At 35.1% G+C, this 26536-nt stretch overlaps 1 protein-coding gene across 1 annotated transcript; it reads right to left on the reverse strand.

Annotated features, from left to right (window-relative positions):
* LOC143047808 (uncharacterized) lies at positions 1-26536 on the reverse strand. The gene is made up of 4 exons (XM_076221086.1): positions 26385-26536; positions 22763-22814; positions 12170-16079; positions 1-3746 (listed from the first exon to the last, which is right to left on the reverse strand). Exons 1-4 carry the CDS (start codon positions 26403-26405, stop codon positions 746-748), a joined length of 6984 nt encoding a protein of 2327 aa, XP_076077201.1. The 5' UTR covers positions 26406-26536; the 3' UTR covers positions 1-745.

A 26536-nucleotide genomic window follows, 5' to 3' on the forward strand; every position in this document is an offset into this window, starting at 1 on the left:
TACAAAATAAACTGAATTTATTATTTTTGACATACATCAAAGGTTTTTTCCATTTCATTTATTATTGTCTTAAGAAAATAATTTCTACACCATAGTACAAATATAAAAGATCTCTAATGTTATAGATCATACATAGATGATATGAGAATGTTACTACATAGTAAACCAATTTCTTGATCTTATCAGATTATAGAAAATATCATCTTGTCGTCACTGTTTTTATTAATTTTTATTCATTTTGTTCGTTTAATTTTAATTTTAAAAAGGATATATCTAAAGTTTAGATATATTTCAATATAAATTTTGAACATTTATTGTTTCTCACAAGTTGAATATTAACAAAATCACCACCTTAGAATCCTCAGTGATGATAAAAAAAACATTGCATCACTTTTATCATCTACCGAGAATCTATTTAACAGATAAATATAAAAAGATACGTACAGAGAATCTATTTAACAGAAAAATATCAAAAATAGCTTATGTCATATGTTGATGTGTTTTAAGGGAAATTTATGATATATCAGTTTACTCGATAAGTGAACGGAATGCAAAATTCTTAAAAAAAAAGTTAATGTTATTTTGTATAGATTGTCAGTCTCAATGAAAGCAAGTGATGAAAAAGTATATTTACAAAATTTGTTTACTTAAGCAACATTCCTCGATTTCAAAACAGTTTGATATATTCTATCATCATTTATAAAAAAATAAGTACATGCTATTGCCAAACGTATTAACCAAGAGTTTAACATACACGAGCAGATTCTTTCGAACAATCCCAGTGGCCATCACAATGACATCGGCACTGGAATTGTCTACAGTTATCTTCAATGACAAACACACTATTTCCAGCATATTCATTTCCCCTGGCTCGACATTTCTGACATTGGCCGGAAGTACACAAATTCTCGGTGCGTTCGGCTGGGCAGTTCCATGACCCGTCACAATTACAGTCACAATTAAATCGATCACATCGTTCAGTATATGTGAATGGTTTGTTTGGTAAGTATCTGTTGCCCTTGACCAGACAGTCGCGGCAAATCTGGCCATTGGATTTACAAATGTCAGTAACAGATGGACAACTATGGACTCCATCGCAACTACATGAACATTTATTTAGATTACAGCCATCAATGTAGGAAAATGTTTTATTTGGTGGATATCGTTTCCCTTTGACAGAGCATTCTCTACACGTTTGCGAACCAAGACCACCGCAAATATTTATTGTTCTTTCAGCTGGACATCTCCATGATCCGTCACAATTACAGTCACAGTCGAAGCGATTGCAGCCTTTGTCGTATTGGAATTTCCTATTTGGGGGATAGTCTCTTCCTTCTACTGCACAATTTCTACATTTATCAGGTCTACCACTGCAGATGTCCTTCGTTCTCTCCGCTGGACAATTATAGGAACCATCACAGGCACAGTCACAATTGAACCTGAAACAACTAGATTCGTACTCGAATATGGTATTTGCTGGATACGCCTTTCCATCTACTCTACATTCTCTGCACGACTGTGGACATATGTTGACAGTACGCTCTGCAGGACAGCTCCAGGAACCATCACACTTACAACGACAGCTAAACCGGAAACAGTTGTCTTCAAACGTAAATGCAGAATTACTGCTGTATTCAACCTTATTTACAATACAAGCCCGGCAACCACGACTGTCAACAGCTGATCCTGATGTATATCCACTGCGTGATCTAAGTTCGGTAATTGTTTGTGACTCGCCTAGTGTTGAAGTACTCGACACCTTCTCTGTTCCAGTACTTGTTCGTGTTTCGGTAATAGATTTTGAATCGACTATTGAGCCTGAACCAGTTCTTCGCGATTCACTGCTTGCACGTCCAGTTTCCGAGCTACTTCTACTACCAGCGCCTGTAATTTGACTTGAACCTGAGCCTGTTTGTCGTGAAGAACCTGATTCAATAACTCGTCTTGATCCTGTTCCAGCAACACGTTCAGAACCTGTTCTCGAGCCTGAAGTTTGTTGAGAACCGCTGAGTCTTTCTGTGCGAGATGCAGGACAGTTCCATGAGCCATCACAGTTACATTCACAATTATACCGGAAATTACCTTCATCATAACTGAACCTCGAATTACCGCGGTATTTACGGCCTTTGACCTCGCATTCTGTACACTGTCCTGTTTGGGAATTACTGTTGATTCTTTCGGTACGAGATGCAGGGCAGTTATACGAGCCATCACAGTTACAATCACAATTATATCGGAAATTACCTTCATCATACGAAAATCTAGCATTCCCCCTATATCTACGACCTTTGACCACGCATTCTGTGCATTGTGCAGGTTGTGGATTAGCGTTTATTCTTTCTGTACGAGATGCAGGACAGTTAAATGAGCCATCACATTTACAGTCACAATTAAATCGGTAAATTCCTTCATCATAACTGAATCTTGAATTACCACGGTATTTACGGCCGTTCACTTCGCACTCTGTACACTGTGCAGGTTGTGGATTAGCGTTTATTCTTTCTGTTCGAGATGCAGGACAGTTCCATGAGCCATCGCAGTTACAGTCACAATTAAACCTGAATTCACCTTCATCATAACTGAACCTCGAATTTCCGCGATATTTACGACCTTTGACCTCGCATTCTGTACACTGACCTGATTGGGGTCTTGTTTGGGGTTGGGGAGTACTGTTTATTATTTCTGTACGAGATGCAGGACAGTTCCATGAGCCATCGCAGTTACAGTCACAATTATACCGGAAATTACCTTCTTCATAACTGAACCTCGAATTTCCGCGATATTTACGGCCGTTTACGTCGCATTCTGAACACTGACCTGCTAGGGGTCTTGTTTGGGGTCGGGGAGTACTGTTTATTATTTCAGTACGAGATGCGGGACAGTTCCATGAGCCATCGCAGTTACAGTCGCAATTAAATCGGAATTCACCCTCATCATAACTGAATCTCGAATTACCGCGGTATTTACGGCCTTTAACCTCGCATATTGTACACTGTGCTGTTTGGGGTCGTGGAGTACTGCCGATTCTTTCGGTACGAGATGCAGGACAATTCCAAGAGCCATCGCATTTACAATCACAATTATACCGGAAACTACCTTCATCATAACTAAATCTCGAATTTCCACGGTATTTACGGCCTTTGACCTCGCATTCTGTGCACTGTCCTGTTTGTTGAGAACCGCTGAGTCTTTCTGTGCGAGATGCAGGGCAGTTCCATGAGCCATCGCAGTTACAGTCACAATTATACCGGAAATTACCCTCTTCATAACTGAACCTCGAATTTCCACGATATTTACGGCCTTTGACCTCGCATTCTGTACACTGTCCTGTTTGAGGTTGTGGAGTACTGCCGATTCTTTCGGTACGAGATGCAGGACAATTCCAAGAGCCATCGCATTTACAATCACAATTATACCGGAAGCTACCTTCCTCATACGTGAATCTTGAATTTCCTCGATATTTCTGACCTTTAACCTCACACTCCTTGCAGGTACTTCGGCAAGTATTCACAGTTTTTGAAGCCGGACAGTTCCATGAGCCATCGCACTTACAATCGCAACTGAATCTATTGCAACCCTCTTCGTATGTGAAAGGTGCATTCGCTTGGTATCGGTTTCCCTTGACAACGCATTCTTTACATTGTTGTTCACATGTATTCACGATGTTCTCTGGTGGACAGCTGTAGACACCGCTACATGGACAAGTACACTCGTACTTACGACATCTATCAATGTCTATTCTAAAGCTGAAACAGATTTGAAGGTTTATAATTATTTTGAAATAATTTAGCAAAATAAACAGGTTTTTTTTTACATTAAAAAAATCGTTCTGCAATGGCATAATTACAATTCGATTCCTTTTATCTACCTAAGCGTAGTCCGAAATTGCTCTGACGTATGGAACGCCATAGCTGTCTTCCGTTGTTCATATTTAGTATATGCTGTGATCATTTAATTATTTTCAGCGGTTTTTTCTCGATTATGAGTGCCCTTTTCATTATGTTCAGTAGTATAACAATTATGTTGAGCAGTAACATCATAATGATCAGTAGAATACTCATTATATTGTGCAGATCTGGTATTATATTCTGCACTTTAATCAATATACTTAGCAGTTTTGGCTTTATGTTCAGTAGGTAAATTATTCTATTAAGTAGATTTGTCTTTATATTCAGTACTTTTGAAAATATCTTCTGTCAACATATTTTTATATTATGTAGATTTCTCATTATGTTGACGACAGAAACCGAAATATTCAGTGGTCAAACACACTTTATAATCAGTACTGTTATCATTATGTTGAGTGAAATAAATATGATGTTCTGTAGACTGATCATTATGTTCTGTAAAATAAATATTATGTTCAGTACAAACAACTTTATGATCAGTGGTCGAAATGTTTTATGTTTGGTTCAAAAAATATTATACTAGGTGGTTAATCAATTATATTCAGTGCTTGTTTTCATTATGTGGTGGTGGTAGACTTCCGAAAATAACGGAAAACATACGAAGCCGGACATTTTTTTCGGGTTTATTTTCATACTGTCAACATGTCGTCTGCTATACAACGTGCTCTTGCAGAACTTAATCTGCAAATCTTTCAAAAGTTTAAAGATGAGAGGATACAGGATGACACTTTTCAGCACCTTACTGATCAAGACTTGATCAGACTAGGTGTTGAAACTATTGGTGATAGAATAAGATTGAGAGAAGCGATGAGGAAGACTCTGTGACTAAATGACACAGAAATCAACAACTATAGGTCACCATAATGCCCCCAATAATAAGAAAAGCCCCCGCATAGTCAGCTATAAAAGAGGGAGGAAAGATACCAGAAGGAGAGTCCCCGAAATGCTGTGTGGCAGACAGTGTTATTAATTAAGTATTAGCTCCCTTGGTAAAACTCCAAATTTCATATTTGATGTATTTCATTGTTAAATAATTTACATGAAGCTTAATAAGTAAATATTTGTTCATTGCATAGCTTTTGCTATTTGAATTCATTGGTTAAATATTTTTATTTATATTGTAAAGTTTAATATTGCATCGTCGCAAAATCTTTGGTTACCCTCTTTGGATACATTCAGTGAGAAACTTATATATTTTATAGATCCCATCGAATAAGAGGACCGTGCGAGGTCGTTAAACACTATATATGAATAAGGATAATAAAGATAAAAAAAACTATATATGAATAAGGGGACGACCATTTGATATTGTGAGAAATTGTTTTTCATCGGTTATTTATTTTCGTAAACTAAGAGGACAGATTATTCATATTCTGCACTATTGAAGCAAGATTTTTCATTTTCATTAAAGCAAGGGAATGATTATTCAATTTCACAACTATATTTATGATATTCGAAAACATACAATTAGTAAATGATTTGTTTATTATAAATAATACATGTATAGTGAAGTCATTATGTACCATCTAATCATCCTCTGCAGAAATGAATCTTTTATATTCCAAACTGCATATACATGTATTGCATACATTTAAAGTTTTGTTGTAACTAGCCCCTTTTAAAAGTATTGGCAAACATATATCGCCGAGCGGAGCGAGTCAAACATTTTTTTGAAGGGTTTTGGAGCTACTGAAGGCCCAAGAAGCTATAGAACAAATGATGCAAAATCATGCTTTCTGGGTGTTCCGAAAAACCTTTTATAATCTGAAAGTGCAAGTTTTGTTTTAATAATTTTTTGACAATATTTTGGTCTCAAAGCAAAATGCATAAATTCAGTGTAAGACTTAGGTTTCTAGGGACAACATCAAAAGACCAATGTGCATGATAAAGCAAAAATGGAATTCACATAGTTAAGTCTGTGGCTGCTGTTTTTTTTTTAAACTCATGATCAATTTCATAACAAAACTACTAGATGACAAAAAGGAATGCAACACTAACAGAATACAGAAGGGCAATCAATGAACAAAAGACAAATAAGAAACATTGATCCCGAAAATCAGGGCTACGTCTGAGGGAAAACAGAACTTGCTTCTTGCAAGGGACTCGCTGTGAACACAATTTAATATGGAGACAAGCGTTTGGTTTTGAAATATCCTACATTAGGCATTTATCTCAATGTAGTTATGGCCCTGTTAAAAATAAAAGTGAGGCAAGGTTTCCTGAGACAATATACCTCAAGTTAAATGAAACCAATTTTCAAACATTTCAAGTATATTTGAATAATATTTATACTTATATTATTAAAAATATTATGAAGAATTTCCCGATTTTTTTGGGGAAAAAGATGAATTTATGAAGAATCTGGTGCCATCTCATTCTTTCCATTTGACCTGAGTAATTTATTTTCAAACTACCACAGAACAAACCATTTATTTTTGTGATTATCAAGGCCAAGTTATTTATTTTCAAAATCCTCCTGCCCCCCCCCCCCCCAGAATATCAAATGATCGTCCCCTAAGTTACCGGCTGTGGAAGAGCTGATCAGCCAGAGAATAATGATAAAGATAAAAAAAAAAAAAAAAAAAGCCAGAGAATAATGATATAGAAAATAAAGCTGTACAGCCGGTCAAGGTCGATATAAAATTTCTATTTGTTGGAAGAATAAAACGTTGAATTATCAGAGGACTGACATTCAGGCAAGCCAACCTTTCAAACCTTTCCATCTCCCTATAAACAAACGCAAACTACATGGCTTCTTGTAGTAAGGGTGAATTGAAGTTGGGCACGATGTTCCTACAACCCCTAGGATTTAAAACAGAATCTTCGAAATTTCATCCGCAAAACAAAATAAAAATGTTAGAAAACACGAACCAATATTAAAACAAATTCAATATATGATTCAAATTATGTTTTTACAGCTCTTGATCATATACTAAGTAATATATCTGGTATATTTGAGGATTAAAATAAGAAAGCTATAATATATGTGAAAAAAACGGATGTCCAACGTTACATTTATGAAAAACTGTTTTAACTCTTATGTATAGTGATCCTATTTCTTATGCTCTGATCTTCTTGATTCTTGGCAGGAACAACGACATGTGTCGGTTCTTTGTGGCGTTAAAGCCGTTATTTTGCCAAATTTCATTTGACTCGGTGGCTGAATATTAATCTGGAATAAGAAAAATGTCCAACGACGTTTTTCGTTAACTCAACGACTGAAAGTGAATTTTATAAGTAGATATAGCAGGAAATGAATAAAAAGTAAGACAATAATAATATCTAACAAAAGTACACTTGAAATATTTGCCTCATGTGAGTTCAAATATTGCTGATTCAATAAAATCTTCTTTACACAGTCGTTTTTCAAACGGTAGCCATTTTGTCCAAGTTGATATTTCATTTTTCAAAGCAGTTAACGCGTATTTTTTATAATTGATCAAAACAAAAGTTAGATACACGAAGAGCAAAATATGCCAAGATTCTTTTCTTATTAACTACACATTTGGGTCTTCAAGGAATTAAATGCTTCCACACATAACAAAACGGTAGCCAATTTGTCCAAACGTCTGAAAACGTCTAAAATCCTAAAGACGCTAATTTCCGACGTTACCTGTGCTTAAGTTTCAATTAAATGTCCATGATAACTAAAACAAAACGTGTTATTAAATTTGGAAAAAGAGGTTGATGATTGCTGCCGAAAATAAAGAATAGTGCATGTTGCTATAGACTCCGCCCGGGGACATAGGTTCGACACAGGTTAAATTTTGCAATTTTTATTAATCGTTTATAGCTTTTATCGATTTATTTGAAAGAATTGGAAAATGGGGAAAAAATCCAATAACATGAACTTTGTCCAACTTTTGCAAAGACAAATCGGAGACACCAAGACAGTCCTCTAAATGTAAAATGCGAATTGAAATTTATGTTACGGAAGTACTCCGAAATAGATCATTTAAAGTCGTCACTTCAGTAAGGTGCAATCAACAATATTAAAAGACTTAATACCAGTTCACGGAATGTTTAACTTCGCGATTTGTCCTGCTATTTATGTTATAACTGTCGTGATGAAAGTAATTCCTGTACTAGCGAAGCCGGAACTTTTCGTCAATATAAACTTGTGCATGAAATGGAGGTAATTGAAAGACGAATCCCAAACAGCGACGAAAACCGTTTCATCGAATTATTAACTCGGGATTATATTTGCCGTTTTCGCGAACGATTCAGGAGTAGATTACTATATTTTAAAATGTATATCAGAAGTTAAACACTATAGATGACTTGGGAAATAATTCTCAAGCCAATTAAGGTTCAAATAATTGAAGGGGTGTATTTCGACAACTTATGTGCCAGGGAAAATACAATTCTATTCAAATTTAACCAAGGGTATAAATGTTCGATTTACTTGCAGAGTGTCACATATATTTAGATATGGAAATTTTACAATGACAGATGATATGCACCTTAAAAGTTAAACATCCTATGATAAAAAAAATATATGGAAAACCGTATGTATACATGTACTTCCGTCCCATCTTTCCTTCCTACATTACTTGCGACAGTACTGCATTTTTAGTTGAAATAACTTAAAGGGTAAACATTATCAAATCGATTTCCACAACTCGACGTAATTTTTGATAAAATGACATCACAAAACGAACAGAACCAGAATCAACCAACAATATAAAAAACCGAATAAAACTTCCAAAAATTAATCGAAGTCAAACACCCTCCCTCTTAGACGCCGCATTTTAAGTGTAACGTCGTATTGTAGGAACATCGTGGCCAACGTTTGAAAGTAGAAATATTATAGAGCAATCTATACTTCAATTCACCCTTATTGCAAGAAGCCATGTAGTTTGCGCTTATTTAATGGGAGATGGAATGCTTGGCTTGCAATGTCAGTCCTCATATAATTCCAACAAATAGAAATTTATATCATCCTTGTCTGACCGTTCAGTCCTTCCACGGCCGGTATCTTATTAAACTTCGATGGGATCTATAAAATATATAAGTTTCTCACTGAAGGTATCCAAAGAAGGAAACCAAAGATTTTGCGACGATGCAAATATTAAACTTTACAATAGAAATAAAAATATTTAACCAATGAATTCAAATAGCAAAAGCTATGCAATGAACAAATATATACTTATTAAGCTTCATGTAAATTATTTAACAATGAAATACATCAAATATGAAATTTGGAGTTTTACCAAGGGAGCTAATACTTAATTAATGACACTGTCTGCCACACAGCATTTCGGGGACTCTCCCTCTGGTATTTTTCCTCCCTCTTTTATAGCTGACTATGCGGGGACTTTTCTTATTATTGGGGGCATTATGGTGACCTATAGTTGTTAATTTCTGTGTCATTTAGTCACAGAGTCTTCCTCATCGCTTCTTTCAATCTTATTCTATCACCAATAGTTTCAACACCTAGTCTGATCAAGTCTTGATCATTAAGGTGCTGAAAAGTGTCATCCTCTATCCTCTCATCTTTAAACCTTTGAAAGTTTCGCAGATTAAGTTCTGCAAGAGCACGTTGTATAGCAGACGACATGTTGACAGTATGAAAATAAACCCGAAAAAATTGTCCGGCTTCGTATGTTTTCGGTTATTTTCGGAAGTCTACCACCACCACATAATGAAAAAAAGCACTGAATATAATTGATTAACCACCTAGTATAATATTTTTTGAACCAAACATAAAACATTTCGACCACTGATCATAAAGTTGTTTGTACTGAACATAATATTTATTTTACAGAACATAATGATCAGTCTACAGAACATCATATTTATTTCACTCAACATAATGATAACAGTACTGATTATAAAGTGTGTTTGACCACTGAATATTTCGGTTTCTGTCGTCAACATAATGAGAAATCTACATAATATAAAAATATGTTGACAGAAGATATTTTCAAAAGTACTGAATATAAAGACAAATCTACTTAATAGAATAATTTACCTACTGAATATAAAGCCAAAACTTTAAAGTTTAAAGTGCTGAATATAATACCAGATCTGCACAATATACTAATTATTCTACTGATCATTATGATGTTACTGCTCAACATAATTGTTATACTACTGAACATAATGAAAAGGGCACTCATAATCGAGGAAAAAACGCTGATAATAATTAAATGATCACAGCATATACTAAATATGAACAACGGAAGACAGCTATGGCGTTCCATACTGACGTATGATGACCTTTTTCTAGATCTGCTGCCCAGCGACTGCAAAATTTCCACGTTTAATGACATTGTATGTGATATGACATTTGTTTGTTGCAAATCATTACGTACTTTGATATATATTTTTTCGTAGAATCGAGAACCCCTAGCTCGTTTTTGGCTGTTTTCAAATTATGACTTCTTTTCTCTCGAACAACTATGCGTATATCTCAGACTCATTTTTAGTTGAATTTAATCTATTTCAAGAACCCTCGATTCTGATTTGACATGTTTTCACGTTTATCAAAATTATCAAATAATTGTAATGGTACACATTTCCTTTTTTTAAAACATACTGTAATTAAACTTTTACAATTTTGTAATATATTATTTAAAAAAAAGTTGTGACAACGTCAATCTGATAAATGAAGCCCTAATAGTTTGTTCTTAACCGTCAATAAAGATGTTTAACCCCGTCATATACATTTTCTTTAAGGTGCCAGTCTAAGAGTCAGAAGACTCTAAATCAGTGGTTGCTGTCTGTCAAATATTTTTTTTTTCGCTTATTAATTTTAGCCTAAACTGGCTGTTAAGTGATTCTTTTATAGCCTACTATGCAGTATATAAAATTGAGAATGGAAATGGGGAATGTGTCAAAGAGACAACTACCCGACCATAGAGCAGACAACAACAGAAGGTCACCAACAGGTCTTCTGTGTTTGCTTATTGTTAAATGCCGTATGGTGATCTATAGTTGTTAACATGTTCGTTCTTTTGAATCATGACGAATATTAACGAAACCATGACCTCAATTAACTAAATCATTGAAATGATTTGCTTTTAACTTTTATTATGTGGAAAAGAAGTAGCTGACTTTTAAAGTTAATGGTTTGCAAAGGATTTTATGAGTCATATCATTTGACTGAATAATTGCTGCTGACAAGGCGAATTTGATCTTAACTTCAGAAATTCTTTTCGAGATGAAGTTCAAATGCTTATAAGAATAAAGATGCGTATGGTATACGTCAAAGTAAGACAGTGAACCGACGATACAATTAACAAATAGACATACATAAATAAGGCCGTTAGTTTTCTCGTTTGAATTGTTTTACATTTTCATTTCGGGGCCTTTTAAAGCTGACTATGCGGTATGGGCTTTGCTCATTGTTAAAGGCCGTACGGTGACATATAGTTGTTAATTTCTGTGTCATTTTGGTCTTTTGTGGAGAGTTGTCTCATTTGCAATCACACCACGTCTTCTTTTTTTTAATATAAAGATATGATCAGGAGGATAAGGGGAAACATACGATTACATTTGCTATAGTTTGTCATTCAGATTCCCTTAATTGAGTCCAAATACTTATGAATAAAAATCAAAAAGATGTTGAATGTATTGATATTTCAATTTTCAATCATAGTCTAGATGATTTTGTATTACTTATTGTTAGTTTTGAATTACTAGTGGCTCTCAGTAACTGCAAGAAATCTCTAATCTGTACTTCGTGTCTTTAGTGTTTTGCTGTTTTATTTAGCTTTGTATCAATATGATGAGGTAAGCCCTTTTCATATTTGAAGCTAGTACTAATGTTGTGCTGTTACACTAAAGTACTAGAATAGGGAGAGGGTTAGGCGCCGGGACACATGTAAAACCCTGCAATATTCTTTATGTGCCTGTTTCAAGTCAGGATCTTGTTATTCAGTGGTTCTCAGTTGTTTATCATTTTGTTTTTTTGGTTCATTGTTTGTATATAAATCAGGCCGTGACTTTTTCGTTTGAATTGTTTTACATTTTTTATTTCGGGGCCTTTTATAAATTGCTATGCAGTCTGGGTTTTGCTCATTGTTGAAGGTCGTATTGTGACATACAGTTGTTGACTTCTACGTTATTTGGTCTCTAAGAGATGTTTCATAGGTAAGCATACCACATACTCCTATTTTTATACATAATATTATCGAATTCGGCATTTCTGTCATCACAGTCTACATGATTTAGACGAATAAACACATGATCTAATAGAAATTCGTTTTCTGTAACCCAAACAAGTGATGATTCAAATATTAAGTAAACATACTCACCTTGAGTTTGGTGGATATTCCTTGTCACGGAGTCTGCAATTACGACATGTTTCTTTTTTGCAGATATTTTCTGGTCTCTGCCTTGGACATTCCCACGATGCATCGCAATTACACAAACATCTGAACCGTTTACAGCCAAGTTCCAAATGAAATTCAGAGTTTCCTTCGTAAAATTGTTCAGCGATATTACATTGCATGCAGCGTCCTCTCCTATCTGCGTCTGAAACAGCCACTCCCCCATTTCTTTCTTCATAATCAAAAACTGTAGTTTGCGATAAATCTTTTGTTTCGGTGGTACTGGTTTCAGTGACACGAGTTGTAGTAGTTGTTGTTCTTGATCCACCTCCGGCCGTCTGCCGAGTTTCTGTGGTTGTTCGAGAGCCTCCGCTAGTAATCTCTTGACTAACCGCTGCTGTAGCACATGGTGTGGCAGTCACTTTACCCGCAGAGTCACAAATATTTTCTGGTTTATCGGTCTGACAAGCATAACGCCCGGTACAGTAACATTTACATTTATATCTTTTACAACCACGGTCTAGACAGAACGTTACTCCGATCTGTCTTTCTATTCTATCGGCAATACATGGTTTGCAGTCTTTTTTCTCTGTTTCTGTTGAAGTAACTGAACCGGAACCAGTGCCTGTTTGAGTTGGCCTAGTTCTAGAAGTGTCTGTTTGCGTCGACGTCGTTCTACTGGTGTCTGTTTGCGTTGATGTGGTTCTAGTATTGTCTGTTTTACATATGTTTACTCCAGTACTTAAACAATCAAACTTGCCGTTGCAATGACAATGACATCGTTGTCTTAAACATCCACTTTCCCGTTCGAATTTAGAATTTGGGGCATACCGTTCACCGTCAAGTACGCAAGCTTTGCATCGTTCCCCTCTATCATTTTCACAAATATCAACGGTTTTACTTTGATCGCATTTTAATCGGTCTCTACATGAACAAGAACAACTCATCCGGTAACAACCACGATCAATTGTAAATGCAGTACCTGCTTGGTGCGATTGTCCATCTACTTCACATGGTGCACACGTGTCTAGCTGACTACGATCCTCATTAGAACACGTATTCTGAGCTTCTGAACAGCGATATGTTCCATCACAGTCACACTGGCAGCGTTGTTTTCTGCATCGAGTTACCAAATCAAACAGAGTGTTTGGTTGGTATTGTTGACCTCCTATAACACATTGAGTACATCTAGGTTTATCTCGTTCACAATTAAAAGCAACAGTTTGGACACACCTTGGACTACCGTCGCACATACATCGGCACTGATGAGAGATACAGTCTTTTTCATAACTGAACATTCTATTGCTTCGGTATGTTCTTCCTTCGACAACACAGTCACGGCATTGTGGCTCTACGAGACAGGCACTTAGATCATGTGGTCGACATATTGCTCTACCAAAACAATTACATTGACACTTCCAAACAGCACAACCTCTTCTAAACGTAAAATCGGAATTTCCTGGATATTTCTTTCCATCTAAACCAACACAGTGGTAACATATAGACCCATCTGGACCAATGACGCTAGTACTACCTCCACCTGATAAAACAGTCCGTGAACTAGAGCTACCACCACCACCTCCTGTTACAACTACGCGTGTTTCACTCGTTACCTCTCGGGTTCCACCACCACCACCTCCACCACCACTAACGACAACAGTTCTTGATCCCGATGAACTAGTACCGCCTCCAGTTAATCCAGCATTACCACCTCCCCTAACGACAACAGTCCTTGTTGTTTCTCTACCTCCTCCTAGAACCACTGAAGCAGATCCTGTTTGTCCAGATTCCCGACCACCACTGACAACAACTGTTCGGCCTCCTCCGCCTCCACCACCAGAGACAATAGTTTCGGTTTGTCCTCCACCTTCAACAACAACCGTTCCGCCTTGTGTTCTAGTGACTGATCCAGTAAGATAATCAGACTCTACAACTGTTATTACAGAGCCACATACATTCTCTACAACGGACTGGCATTGTGGACGTCCATTACATTCACATTTACATCTATATCGCTTACACTGGGATGATATTTCAAATTCTGAATTCGCTGCAAATACCGCATTGTTGAACTTACAGTCGATGCAATTACCTTTAGAAACTGATAGTTCTACGTTCCCACTGCAGCCAGTTATAATAGAAGAATCAAATCGGTATCCACCATTACAGTAACATCGAGCATATTGTCTCGTACATTTTTCTTGGTACTCAAATTGTGAGAATCCGGGGTAGACACTGCCACCAATTGTGCATTCACTGCACCAGGAATTCGGCAAATTCGTAACACTGCTTATCAAAAATTTCTGAAAGTGACTATTTGAACATGAGTTTATAGCCAAACGTGAAGGACAAATCCACGAACCATCGCAATTACACGAACAGTCATAGGTGACACATCCCCATGTTATTTTAAATGAACTTTGGCTGGCATACCGAGTTCCTCCAGCTAAACAAGCTTTGCATCCACTAGTTTCTAATAGTTGACTTCCGCAAATGTACCGTGCTCCAGTTTCAGAACATCTCCAGTTTCCATTACAGTCACATTCACAGTCAAATCTCCAACAATCTTGTTGTATTTCAAATCGACTGTTTCCTTGCTCTCGTTGGCCATAGACGTCGCAAAAGTCACAACCGGTAGTATCATTTCGACGACAGGTATTGATAGCCTTTTCTCCTGGGCATTCCCAAGATCCGTCGCAATTACATGCGCAATGCTCATATCTCATACAGTTCTCTTCATACGTAAAGGATGTACTTCCTTCGAACCTATTACCGTTGACAGTACAGAAATAACATCCAGTTTGCATGTTAAGTCTACACATATCTCTAGTCCGATTAGCGGGACAAGACCATCCTCCATCACACTGACAATTGCAATTATATTCGTAGCATCCATCAACATATTGAAATTGTGTATTTCCGGGATATTTCTGTCCTTTTACGTCACAATCAAGACATTTATCTGTGCACACCCATTTTGCATTATCACGTGGACAATTCCATGATCCATCACAATTGCATGTACATGGATTCCATTCCCAACAATCCTCCCGTAACCTAAATTCTGACCTTCCTTTGTATTCCCGACCGTTTATTTCACAGTTTAAGCATTGATCGGTACAGATCCATTTTCCATTCTTGGCAGGGCAATCCCATGACCCATCGCAATTACAAACACACGGATCATATATGATACATTCAGTTTGGTGACGAAACTGAGATTTACCTTGTATTTTTCTACCATCAACTTCACATTCATTGCATACATTATCGCATATCCATTTGCCACTATTAGATGCACATCGCCAAGAGCCATCACAGCGACATCTACAGTCAGTCCACTCAATACAGTTGTTTCGATAAGTAAAATCTGAGTTTCCTGTATATCTTGCTCCATCAATAACGCAACTTCTACACCCCTGTTCGTCACTTTCTACAAGCTGTCCACCTCCGGCTCCGGTACAAGTGTTTTTTGCATTTGAAGCAGGACACTGCCATTTGCCATCACAACCACAGTAGCAAGAGGAATAAGATATGCATTGGTTTTTATGGCTGAAATACGTACCTCCGTCAATTTCAGCTCCGTCTACAATACATTTTCTTTCACAAGCACTGTTCCTAACGTTTTCTATGACAGCACCGCTACCTTGACCTGATTCAAATCCCGACCTTGAGGAACTTGAACTCTGATACGAGGTCCTTCGACTGCTACTATAAAAGTCTCTGCCGCTTTCTACAGTTCTGTCACAAATATTGCGTTCCTTTCTACAGAAAAATTTCCCATCGCACGAGCAATAACATCCTGTCATTTCAAGGCAATTTCCATTTTTGTATTCAAATTCAGTGTTTCCTTCTTTGAACTGTCCAAGAACCCAACAACCTTTGCATACTGCAGCTGCAAAACAAATGAAAAAAAAACAATTATATTTGGGCATACCGGTTTTCAGCATGTTCAAATTAGAATTTGAGAAAGATTGTAGAACTAGAATATAGGTACTTAGAGACAGGATAGTTGTTTTTGTCCCCTCCCCTTTTTTTTTTGTCTATAATTTCAACTATGTTCGTGTTTTTCTGCTTTTTACTCACATAGATATATAAGAAAGAACATTTTATTTATCAGTGACCGCTGTGAAAAGTCAACTAGTAACTGATAGTAATTGATATTAAATGTTTAAGTACAGCACAGAAAATAAACGGATTTTAAAAAAAGGGAGAGGGGGAAAGGGTACTGTCCCCAAGTACTTATATACTAGTATACTTTTGCTAAACTGTTTTATACCTATGAGTGTAGTTGCTGCTTTTTGACCGTTTTGTACGAATTATTAAACAAGAACGTAAGCTGTCAAATTCATGATAAGCTATTTGACTTAAATTCCCGTATTTGATATATATATAGCATACTAAAACGTATATCCAAGTTACAGTAAGTCTGAAATAAACAATTAACAATGCATGGAATCGAAAATATAAATCAGTATTTCGCCGGTGTGTACTTTATAAGTCTAGCGCCATCTTTTAACCGTCGAGATGACACCAGAAGAATACAGACCGTCACTTAACCCGATATAAACATAAATATAAATATACAAATACAAAAAGATAGCGACCTCGTGGAATAAGACCTTTCTATGTCCGTTTGATTTCATGTTATAGGTTAAAAAAAATGTTAATCGTCGTTTTTACAGGAATCATTTTTTTGTAGATCGAATGAGTCAACAATATGGTTCACCTTTATTTCGATTTTAATGTTGCCATTATTTTCCTTTGAATGGCTGAAAATGACTAAACCATGCCTAACCAATCTCTAACTAACGGGTTAAATTGATGAATACGGACTCAATGAGGTCGAATTACTCAATAGCAGCAAGTGAATCATTTATCGTCGCTATTTCTTTAGTGTTTATGACAAAATTGAAATAAACTAGCTGCTAAAAGCGAATAATTATTTCACTATTTCACTTTCATTAATGATTGCCCAAAACAAAAATCATATGTATCATGTTTTATCTCGTAGCCAATGACCGGGCCCCCTTTAAGTGATTTTTTACGTGCAGTCGTTAAATTATCATCAAATATACAAACAATAGCTTCATAGCTTGAATGAAAAACTTAGCTTAATTATTAGAAAAGTCTCAAATAATTGAGAATGAACATTAAAATAGATAAAATGAATGTCATTAAAAGAATGAAACTTTACAAAAAAAAATATAAGTTAATATGAAGCATATTTGAGTCTTTGCAAGATAAAGACAAATTCCATAGCTTTGGACAATTAAAGTCTCGCAACTCTGAAATGGCTGATTTGAAAAGGATCAATATTTCAAGCCTCGGTCACACCTTAACGGATAGCTCGAACAGATGCCTAACGGATAACTTTTTTTTTCAATCCGTTCATGTCCGTTAGACGTCCGTTCTTATTCGTAAGACGTCCGTCCATATCCGTTGCATGTCCGTTTAGCGTACGTTTTATGCATTGACGTCCGTTTTGTTCAGTGAAAAATTTTGAGCATGTTCAAAACTTTAAACGGACGTCCAACGGATGAAATGTTCGTTGAACATCCGGTAGGCGTCCGTTTTCTACGGTACTCATCCGTTTCGTTTCCGTTTTGTATCCGTTACGTGTCAATTGTACATCCGTTGGAGGTCTGACAGATAAATTCACCATTCTAATGCAACAACGTTTGTAACGTTCATGTTGATTGGATAACGTCACTTTTTTACATGGCATCAATTGACATTTGATGCTATGGGACGTACGCGCAGTAGACGGCATATGACAGATTTTTATTACATGTTTTAACGTTGTTTTCTTTCAGTTTCATTAGAATGGAGATAACAATATTGTATTTTAAGCTCCGACGGCATCAATTGGGGATTTGATGGTCGCAAATACCCGTTTACTGTCTCCGCTAACGCGTCGCCAGTAAACTTAATTTGCGACCATCAAATCCCCAATTGATGCCGTCGGAGCTTAAAATACAATACAGTTATCTCCTAAATGGACTTCTAACGGACGACTAACGGATAAAACGGATGTTGAACGAATGTGAAACGAATTCTACCAGACGTATAAGTTAAAGGATAAAACGGATGATGAACGGATCTGAAACGGATAAATGCCAATAAAAAAAATTCGCGTCAGAAATGCTAATTAGATTTTTAAGGTTCATGAATTCTTATTATATATAATCGATCTTAAGGGGCACGTCTTCACAATCAAGCAGCTCTTATTCAGGCCAGATACTGCCCTTTGGCGGCATTTTGAAGAACAAACCAAAACCAGTTACACAGAAACATTTTGAATATTTATGTGATTTACATGTATTATCATTGTCGCCTTTATTTTTTCCGTATATCTTGTTCATCCGTTTTATCCGGTACGCTTCCATTAGGTGTCCGTTTTAAGCGGTACTCGTCTGTTGGATGTACGTTTGACATCCGTTCTGTCCGGTACGTTTCCGTTTCTCGTACGTTGCATATCCGGTGTGTATCCGTGATGCATTCGTTACACGTCCGTTTTATTCGGTCAGTACCCCAACGGACTGCCAACGGATAACAATTTTGTCAACGGACAACTTTTATTTTCATCCGTTTGGTGTCCGTTCGTGCTATCCGGTAAGGTGAGACCAACGCTTCAACAACAAAAAAAGGCAGCTTTTTTTATTAGTTATATTGCCTTCGAATTTCATGAGATTCGACGACAGAAGACAGTTACGGTTTATTTTATTGAAGATTTAAGTGTTACAACTCTGGAATAACTTATCCGAAAAGCATCAAAATCGAAAGCTACTTAGCTTTTATAAAACCTTGAATTGTATAAAAAAAAAAAGTATAAGATTTCGTGAAATTTTATGAGAGATATCATCAGAAAGTTGTCTTCTTTTATGTCTTTCAACGATTCTGAAAGTACAATAACTCAGAACATCGTTTAATTAAATATCTAAACGGAGGTTAAGTTTGTTAGCTGTGAAAGTGCCAAAGAGTTGCAGGTAATCTGGTGTAATTTAGCAAATATGAGATAACACCAGAGATACGAAATTGGCAAAGATTTTGACGTTTTAAGTCTCAAAACATTTTGAAGGACTAATCTTAAAATGAAGAAAGTCGAATGGTTACAGTGCCATTGAAATAAAATTTTATAAGCAGTCGTGAAAGCTTATACATGAGCTTATGTGAGATGTATGTGAAGAATTTTCAAATACCATTGTAATTACTAATATCACCACATAAAAAGTTGTACTACAATACTTTGTTGTTTACTTAGTGTCAATTAACAAAAAAGCAGTCAAGTATTTAACACTTAACAGTTGTCTTTATGTCTTTATTTTCTAGTATATGCATAGGTGTTTTTAGCTTATGGGACTCTTGAACTGAGCAAATAGATCCCACCTTGTTTTATGACCTAACAAAATATTGTTGGCGCGGTTACTCGTTACTCCCAAAGGGTGGGTTACAGAATGCATTTCTGGGTCCTTTCTAAGTGAATGTCGAGAATTTAAAGATTTTACCTTTGATCTATAACTGATCTCAAGTACGTTAGGGATAAAAAGTACATGTAGTAGGTTTTTCATACTAAGCAGATCTTACACATAGACCAAAAACGAGAAGAAGTCTACATTTTGTTATACAATTCTTACAGCTTTATCGGTAAAAAGGACACACCCTTTGCCTGCACATTCATAAATAAAAAACACAGGCACTTGTCTCAGAATTTCCCCCCCTATATACCTTAATATAACACGTGTTATATTAAGGTATATAGGGGGGAAAATTCTGAGACAAGTCCCTGTGATAAAAAAGGTGAATTTTTATCCATATGTTTTAGAAAAACAACAATGTTTACGTAATGCACACGATCTGCATTTCCAGGCAGACCAAACACCCACTCTCCATTCCCCCCCCCCCCCCCCCCCCCGGTGAACATATTGTAGTTTGACATGTGAATCATATGTATTTTTTATTTCGAGATCATAGATCACAAATCTATGCCGGAAATTATTAATTTATTAGTTGAGACGTTAATCGTCAGCTTGAAGATTATAACAGTAAGATTATGTAATAGCGATGTATGATAAAACCCATGTGTTACATTGTTGAGGTAGGCTGTTTACCAAAATTTCTACGCAAATTACGTTTCGAAAATATACTAGAATCGAAGAAAATGAATGATTTTATAAAGGCCTTGAACTTAGTTGTTTTGTATATGTCTTTTTTGGTTTTGACTAGATTTTTAAGACCTTAACACATTACACCGACAACAGAGGGAATCCTCTGGTGGATGTTTTGTAGAAAATAACTTTTGGATGTAATTTGTATTTAAAACTTCCATAATAAATCAAAAGATCAAAGTCAAAATAAATACGTAATGCTGAGACTACACTGTCCAAACCCTTCTCAAAGGTAGAGACAATGGGTAGTAAGATAGGTTCTTCTTTTTGTTTTGGCAAAGAGAACAGATGTTTTTCTTGTTTTCATGCCTATCTGATTAAGAAAAACTTGTTTACATTAGAACAAATAAAGATTTTGAGAAAGCAATTATTTTGTTGGTAAGAAGTGCTTAGGCAAACAAACATAAATTCGTTTTTTGACCTGATATAGAAAGAGGAAATGACATTTTCATTTCAAATTATTTCATCAGCTGATCCCAGTTCAAAGCAAAACTTTACAATGGGAAAACCTTGAATGTGTTGTTTATATTATCATGTAAAAAAAATAATACAGAAGAAAAATATTCAACTTGCTCAAAACTTGAATTCAGAAAACTGATCATAACAAAATTTAGATTAAATGACCATAATTTATTAATAGAAAAGGGAAGATACCTTAAAATACCAAAAGAAGAAAGATTATGCAAAAACTGTAAACAAATTGAAGATGAAGTTCATTTCTTTTTATATTGTAATAGAAACCATAATAATAGAAAAGATTATTTTGATTTTTTGATAAATGAGAATATCCACTTTATAAATTAAAATGACATAGATAAAATAACATATATACTCACATTCAGGTAAATGAGCTAGGATCCTTTTTAAAACAGTCTATTGAACTGAGGACAGGGGACTCTTTAAATATTAACTTTTATTGTGTATATTAATGATCTTGTTGTTATTTTTTATTTTCATTTTGTTATGTTGTGTCACATACTATATATATATATATATATATATAAATATGTAGTTTTATGACAACTTAAAGATTTGAATTGAATATTATCATTTAATAACATAAGCAACAAATACCAAACAACTAAACCATAAAATAAACATACAGTGACATCCGATAAATAAATTTATAATGTTAAAACGAATAGAATACGAATAGTCAAATACATATGTCAAACAATGCAGCATAACATCTCCAATACCAAGCTTGATACAAGTATACTCCTTATTTTGTTCCTGATCCCTTTTAGAATACAAGTCGATGCAATTTAATGCAGGGAACATCGGTGGTCTAGTGTGCTTGTCTCAATTGGTTCTGAGGGAGGTGTAGAGTTCAATCCAATATAAATTAGAGTCAGAATAAAATGTCTGGGTAGGGTGCACATTTCGTGCTGAATAGTTATTTTGTATAGTAGAAAACGCCAGCGTGTCGGTCTAGCACAAAGCAGGGAATAAACTTCCATATCAGATCAATCATAGTATCGTTTTTATATAAAATTTAGAATGATATGCATTTATCTTATTTGCCACTGGACGTAAATAACCAATGCATCTATCCTATTGACGAAATTATATTTAGATAGATATAAGTAAACTTAGCATGATAACATGCTGTTCACCCACGCAAACATGCATTGTATATGGATTAACTTTTCAAGCTTTATCAAAATGTTCCAGCATGAGATTGAGATTTTGTTCATGATATATATGATTTTACCACAACTATCCATCGTTTTATTCTGCAATTAGCCAGCTATTTTATAAATAAGAGAGTCTACATTATGTATGCAACTACTAGTATTTCAAGTCAAGAGCCAGCAATTCAGTGGTTGTCATTTGTTGGTATATATATTTATTTGTTTTGTTCATAAATTGAGCCGTTAGTTTTCTAGTTTGTTTTTATTAACATTAGTAATTCTATGGTATATATTTCATGTATTTTGTTATGTAGTATGGGTGCTGCACGTACGGCAGTGACAGACAGTTGCTAATGTGTACGTCATTTGGGCTCTGGTGGAGAGTTGTCTCAGTGGCAATCATACCACATCTTCTGATTTTTAAACGTAGACAATAACTGTTTAGCATCTGTCCATATCATCCAATAAAGCTTTGTTAACCACTTGCACTACCCCGAATTCCACCCCCCCCCCCCCCGCATTTCCATTTATGAACCTCATTTAGAAGAAATTTGTGCTTATACGACATATATAACATGGAAAAAGTGTCAAATACGGTTTTGCTACCACTTAAAATACTAAAATGTAGTAACTCCCTTTTTGAACCTCAAAGAAATTTGTGTTTTTAAGGCAATACGTATTATTCATGTTATAGCAAAAGATATTCGCTTCCCATGACAAAGAAGATGCTGTTGTATCTTTGGTGATGTTCCAGAACGATGAAAATAAACACTCACCTGCTGAGAGATCGACCGATACCACTAAACTACAGACACACACCGCAATCAACTGCAAAATACATTATGTAAAAAATTAATATACCGAATTATGAGATTGCACTCTTACTTATATACATTCTACCTCGTTACTGTCAACCTGCTGAGATCATAATGTATTACTGAACCTTAGTGGAAAAACCTAGAGTGTCAGGAAGCTTGATTTATACACAGCGACAAACGTATCTAACGAAGCAAAATATAAAATCTTATTTTAAGCAGATTGAATCAGGTAGCCAAAAATTTAAACATAACCACAAACATATCTAGCAACGCAAATGAAATATCTTATTTTCTTAGCAGATTGAGTTAGGTATCCAAATATGACAGACATTAATAAATTTCTGAACATGTTTTAATTCATTGAAAAATGTTTTAAAGTAATAAAAAAACCTAACAAAATGAACAAATTAGTTATATGAAATAATTAATTGTACCGAATAGTAGTAAAAAATACGATAATATTAAAAGTCGGAAAGAACCGAATAGTAAGATCACACGTGAAAGTATTTGAAACAAGAATGTGTCCATAGTACACGGATGTTCCACTCGCACTATGATTTTCTATGTTCAGTGGACAGTGAAATTGGCATAAAAACTATAATTTGGCATATCATAGGGAACATGTGTACTAAGTTTCAAGTTGATTGGACTTCAACTTCATCAAAAACTACATTAACCAAAAATTTAACCAAAAACTTCAACCTGAAACTTGCACTATTGTTTTCTATGTTCAGGGGACCGTGAAATCGAGATTAAAAATCTAATTTGGCATTAAAGTTAGAAAGATCATATAAAAGAGAACATGTGTACTAAGTTTCAAGCTGATTTGACTTCAACTGCATCAAAAACTCCCTCGATTCTACGGTAAATGGTTTGCTCATGGTTAAAAGCTGCACGGCGAACTACAAATTGCAAACAAATCTATTAGATATATAGCTGTCTCATTGGCAATCACACTCATGGTACTACATCTCCTTGTTTTAGTTTGTCTTTGTGATCTAATTTGTTTTCATGTTGGTTAATATCATTACTGGTGAAATAATCAGATTAAACATATTTTTAGAATCACTTCAAATACTCAAGAATAATTTAAACATATACAGATACCTATGTTTTGTACTTTGAGCTGAACGAGAAAATGTAATACGATAAATGTTGCACTTGTGGCAGTCTAATGTAGAAAACAGATTACTCATTCAAAATACATATGTTGTTTGAATGATATAAGTAAATAGTAATAATTAGATTAACGTTGTTATTCTTCTTCAGAAGTATCACTCAGACTAAGTGAGAATTTGTCCTCTCAGGTCAACATCCAGTACAGCATGTTGCTGTGCGGTCAGGGAGTACAAATGTATTGCAATTTAACCGTTACATAGATAAGCACAGAAAAGAACAAAAGAAAGAAAGAAAAGAAAGAACGAACGAAAGAAAGAAAGGACACACGGAAGAAAGGAAAGAGTTTAAACCAAATACCTGGAAAGAAAGTCAGAGAAAGAAAGAAAGAAACACAGAAAGAAAGAAAGAAAGAAAGAAAGAAAGAAAGAAAGAAAGGCAGCCAGCCAGCCAGCCAGACGGACAGACAGACAGACAGAGAAAGAAAGACAAACAGACAGAAAGAATGAAATAAAGAAAGAAAAAGAAACACAGAAAGAAACACAGAAAGAAAGAAAGAAAGGCAGACAGACAGACAGGCAGACAGACAGAGAAAGAAAGACAAACAGACAGAAATAATAAAAGAAAGAAAGAAAAAGAAAGAAAGAAAGGTAACAAGGAAGAAAGGAAAGAGTTTAAAGAGTAGAGTTGTCTTGTTGGCACTCATACTGCATCTTCCCATATCAATAGGAAACGAATTTTATAGCAATTTTTAGATAGTTTTGTTATTGTCAGAAAACCTCACTTTTATAAATAGTTGAGATATCACTTACTGTTGGCATCAAAAAACGTATAACCAATGTAAAGATCGACAGAAGATGTTGTTGACTGGGTATACAAAGCTTAAGAATTTTAAAAAGAAAATGGCATAGAAACGAAGGTTATTAATGAAGTAGATAGAGAGTGCTTAGTAAACGAATAAATGTGTATTGTGGATGAAATCTTAGACTGAATCTCTTGTAATAAGCAATGCCTGTCAGTTTAAATATATTTGTCGTTGTGGTGTATGTGTACGAGTGCGATTACTCATCAGATTTTGGTACCATGTAAACAATGTTTGAAAATAAACACGAACTGCTTTTTTTTATTGCTAATTCGTGCATGATTAATCATATTCATATGCGTTAAATCCTTGATAATCGGTTTACATGGATGTGCAGTATTACTAATACACACTCACACCACAGCTGTCATTGGACAGTAAGCTTGTCCGATTTTATCAGGCAAAACGAAAAAGTATGTTCATATATATGTCTGGTGAGTGTTAACGCGCATCTCTACAAAAAAAAACTCGCTAGTGATGCTCATTTGTATAGGAGAAACACATTGAAGTTGTTGGGGTTTTTTTTGTAAAAAATATATATTTAGTCTTACAGATACATGTAAAGTGCCTCGTATTCCAAACTATGTTAAAAAGAAGAAGGCGTAACATTACATTTCAATATCTGCTTTAATTTCATTTTAATAATAATGTATTTACTTTCACAAATATTGAGATGCTGATCACACCAGTTCGCTTTATATTCTTATCAATTATCCAACTACAGAGATAAGAAAATATGGTATGATTGACACTATAGCAAACTTTTGTTATACAAGACTATCGTGGCCTACAATTTCCGTAATTTTTTCCCTAAAATCCTCCCCCCCCCCCCAAAAAAAAGAGAAAAAACCCAACCCCCCAAAAACGGTAACATATACATAAATAGTACCGTTGGCCAACATTGTATTCTTTTTCTATATTTATCGCATGCAAATTATTAGGATGTTTGGTACCAGAAACATGTTTGGTACCAACAATTACAAAATAACTAAGTTTAAAAAAAAATGTTCCAAAGACATACATTATTTCAGACTCACTGATTATTCAGCAGCTCAAATCTGTTATAACAGATTTAAAAATTATTAACAAATTATTAAATGCACACAAATATAACATTTGACAATCTAGCTGTTATTGATATACCCTATTGTCCATCAGTATTTTTTGCAATGCTAATCATTTGGCCTAAATCATGTGTAAGGGAATCACAAATTTTTATTCCTTTCGATTTTTAGTCCTGTTTTCTACATACAGATAAATTATTGCAGTAGATCAAAGAACAAACTAAGCCTACAGAGATCAGATAATGATATAATCAGATAGATTACTATGATTTAATCCCCCAAAAAATTATGAAATCATATTGATAAGGTTCAAAACGGTTTAGTTAGCTTTATTTAAAATATTAAGTTTTTGCAGTCTTGTTCAAAGAACTAACTATGCCTGCAGTGATCAAATAAATGATAATATATCAGAAATATTTTATCTCAAAGAAAAATATGATAATATCAGATTGAAAGGTGCAAAACGCTTCAGCTGTATTTAAAATCTTAAAGAGATAAATAAAAGAAAGATTTAATGAAATGCAATTAGCAATCTTACCTTTATCCAGATGTAATCCATGCTCTCCGTTTAATACATGTTACATACAGTGAATAAGAGAGGGGAAATAATGAACTGCCTATAACAGTAGGGAGTCTGACAATAGGAAGTGACATGCATGGCTAGATAACCGGGCTTGCTTTCACCTTACA

Source organism: Mytilus galloprovincialis, chromosome 10 (assembly GCF_965363235.1).
Source record: "Mytilus galloprovincialis chromosome 10, xbMytGall1.hap1.1, whole genome shotgun sequence".
Taxonomy (NCBI): Eukaryota; Metazoa; Mollusca; class Bivalvia; order Mytilida; family Mytilidae; genus Mytilus; species Mytilus galloprovincialis.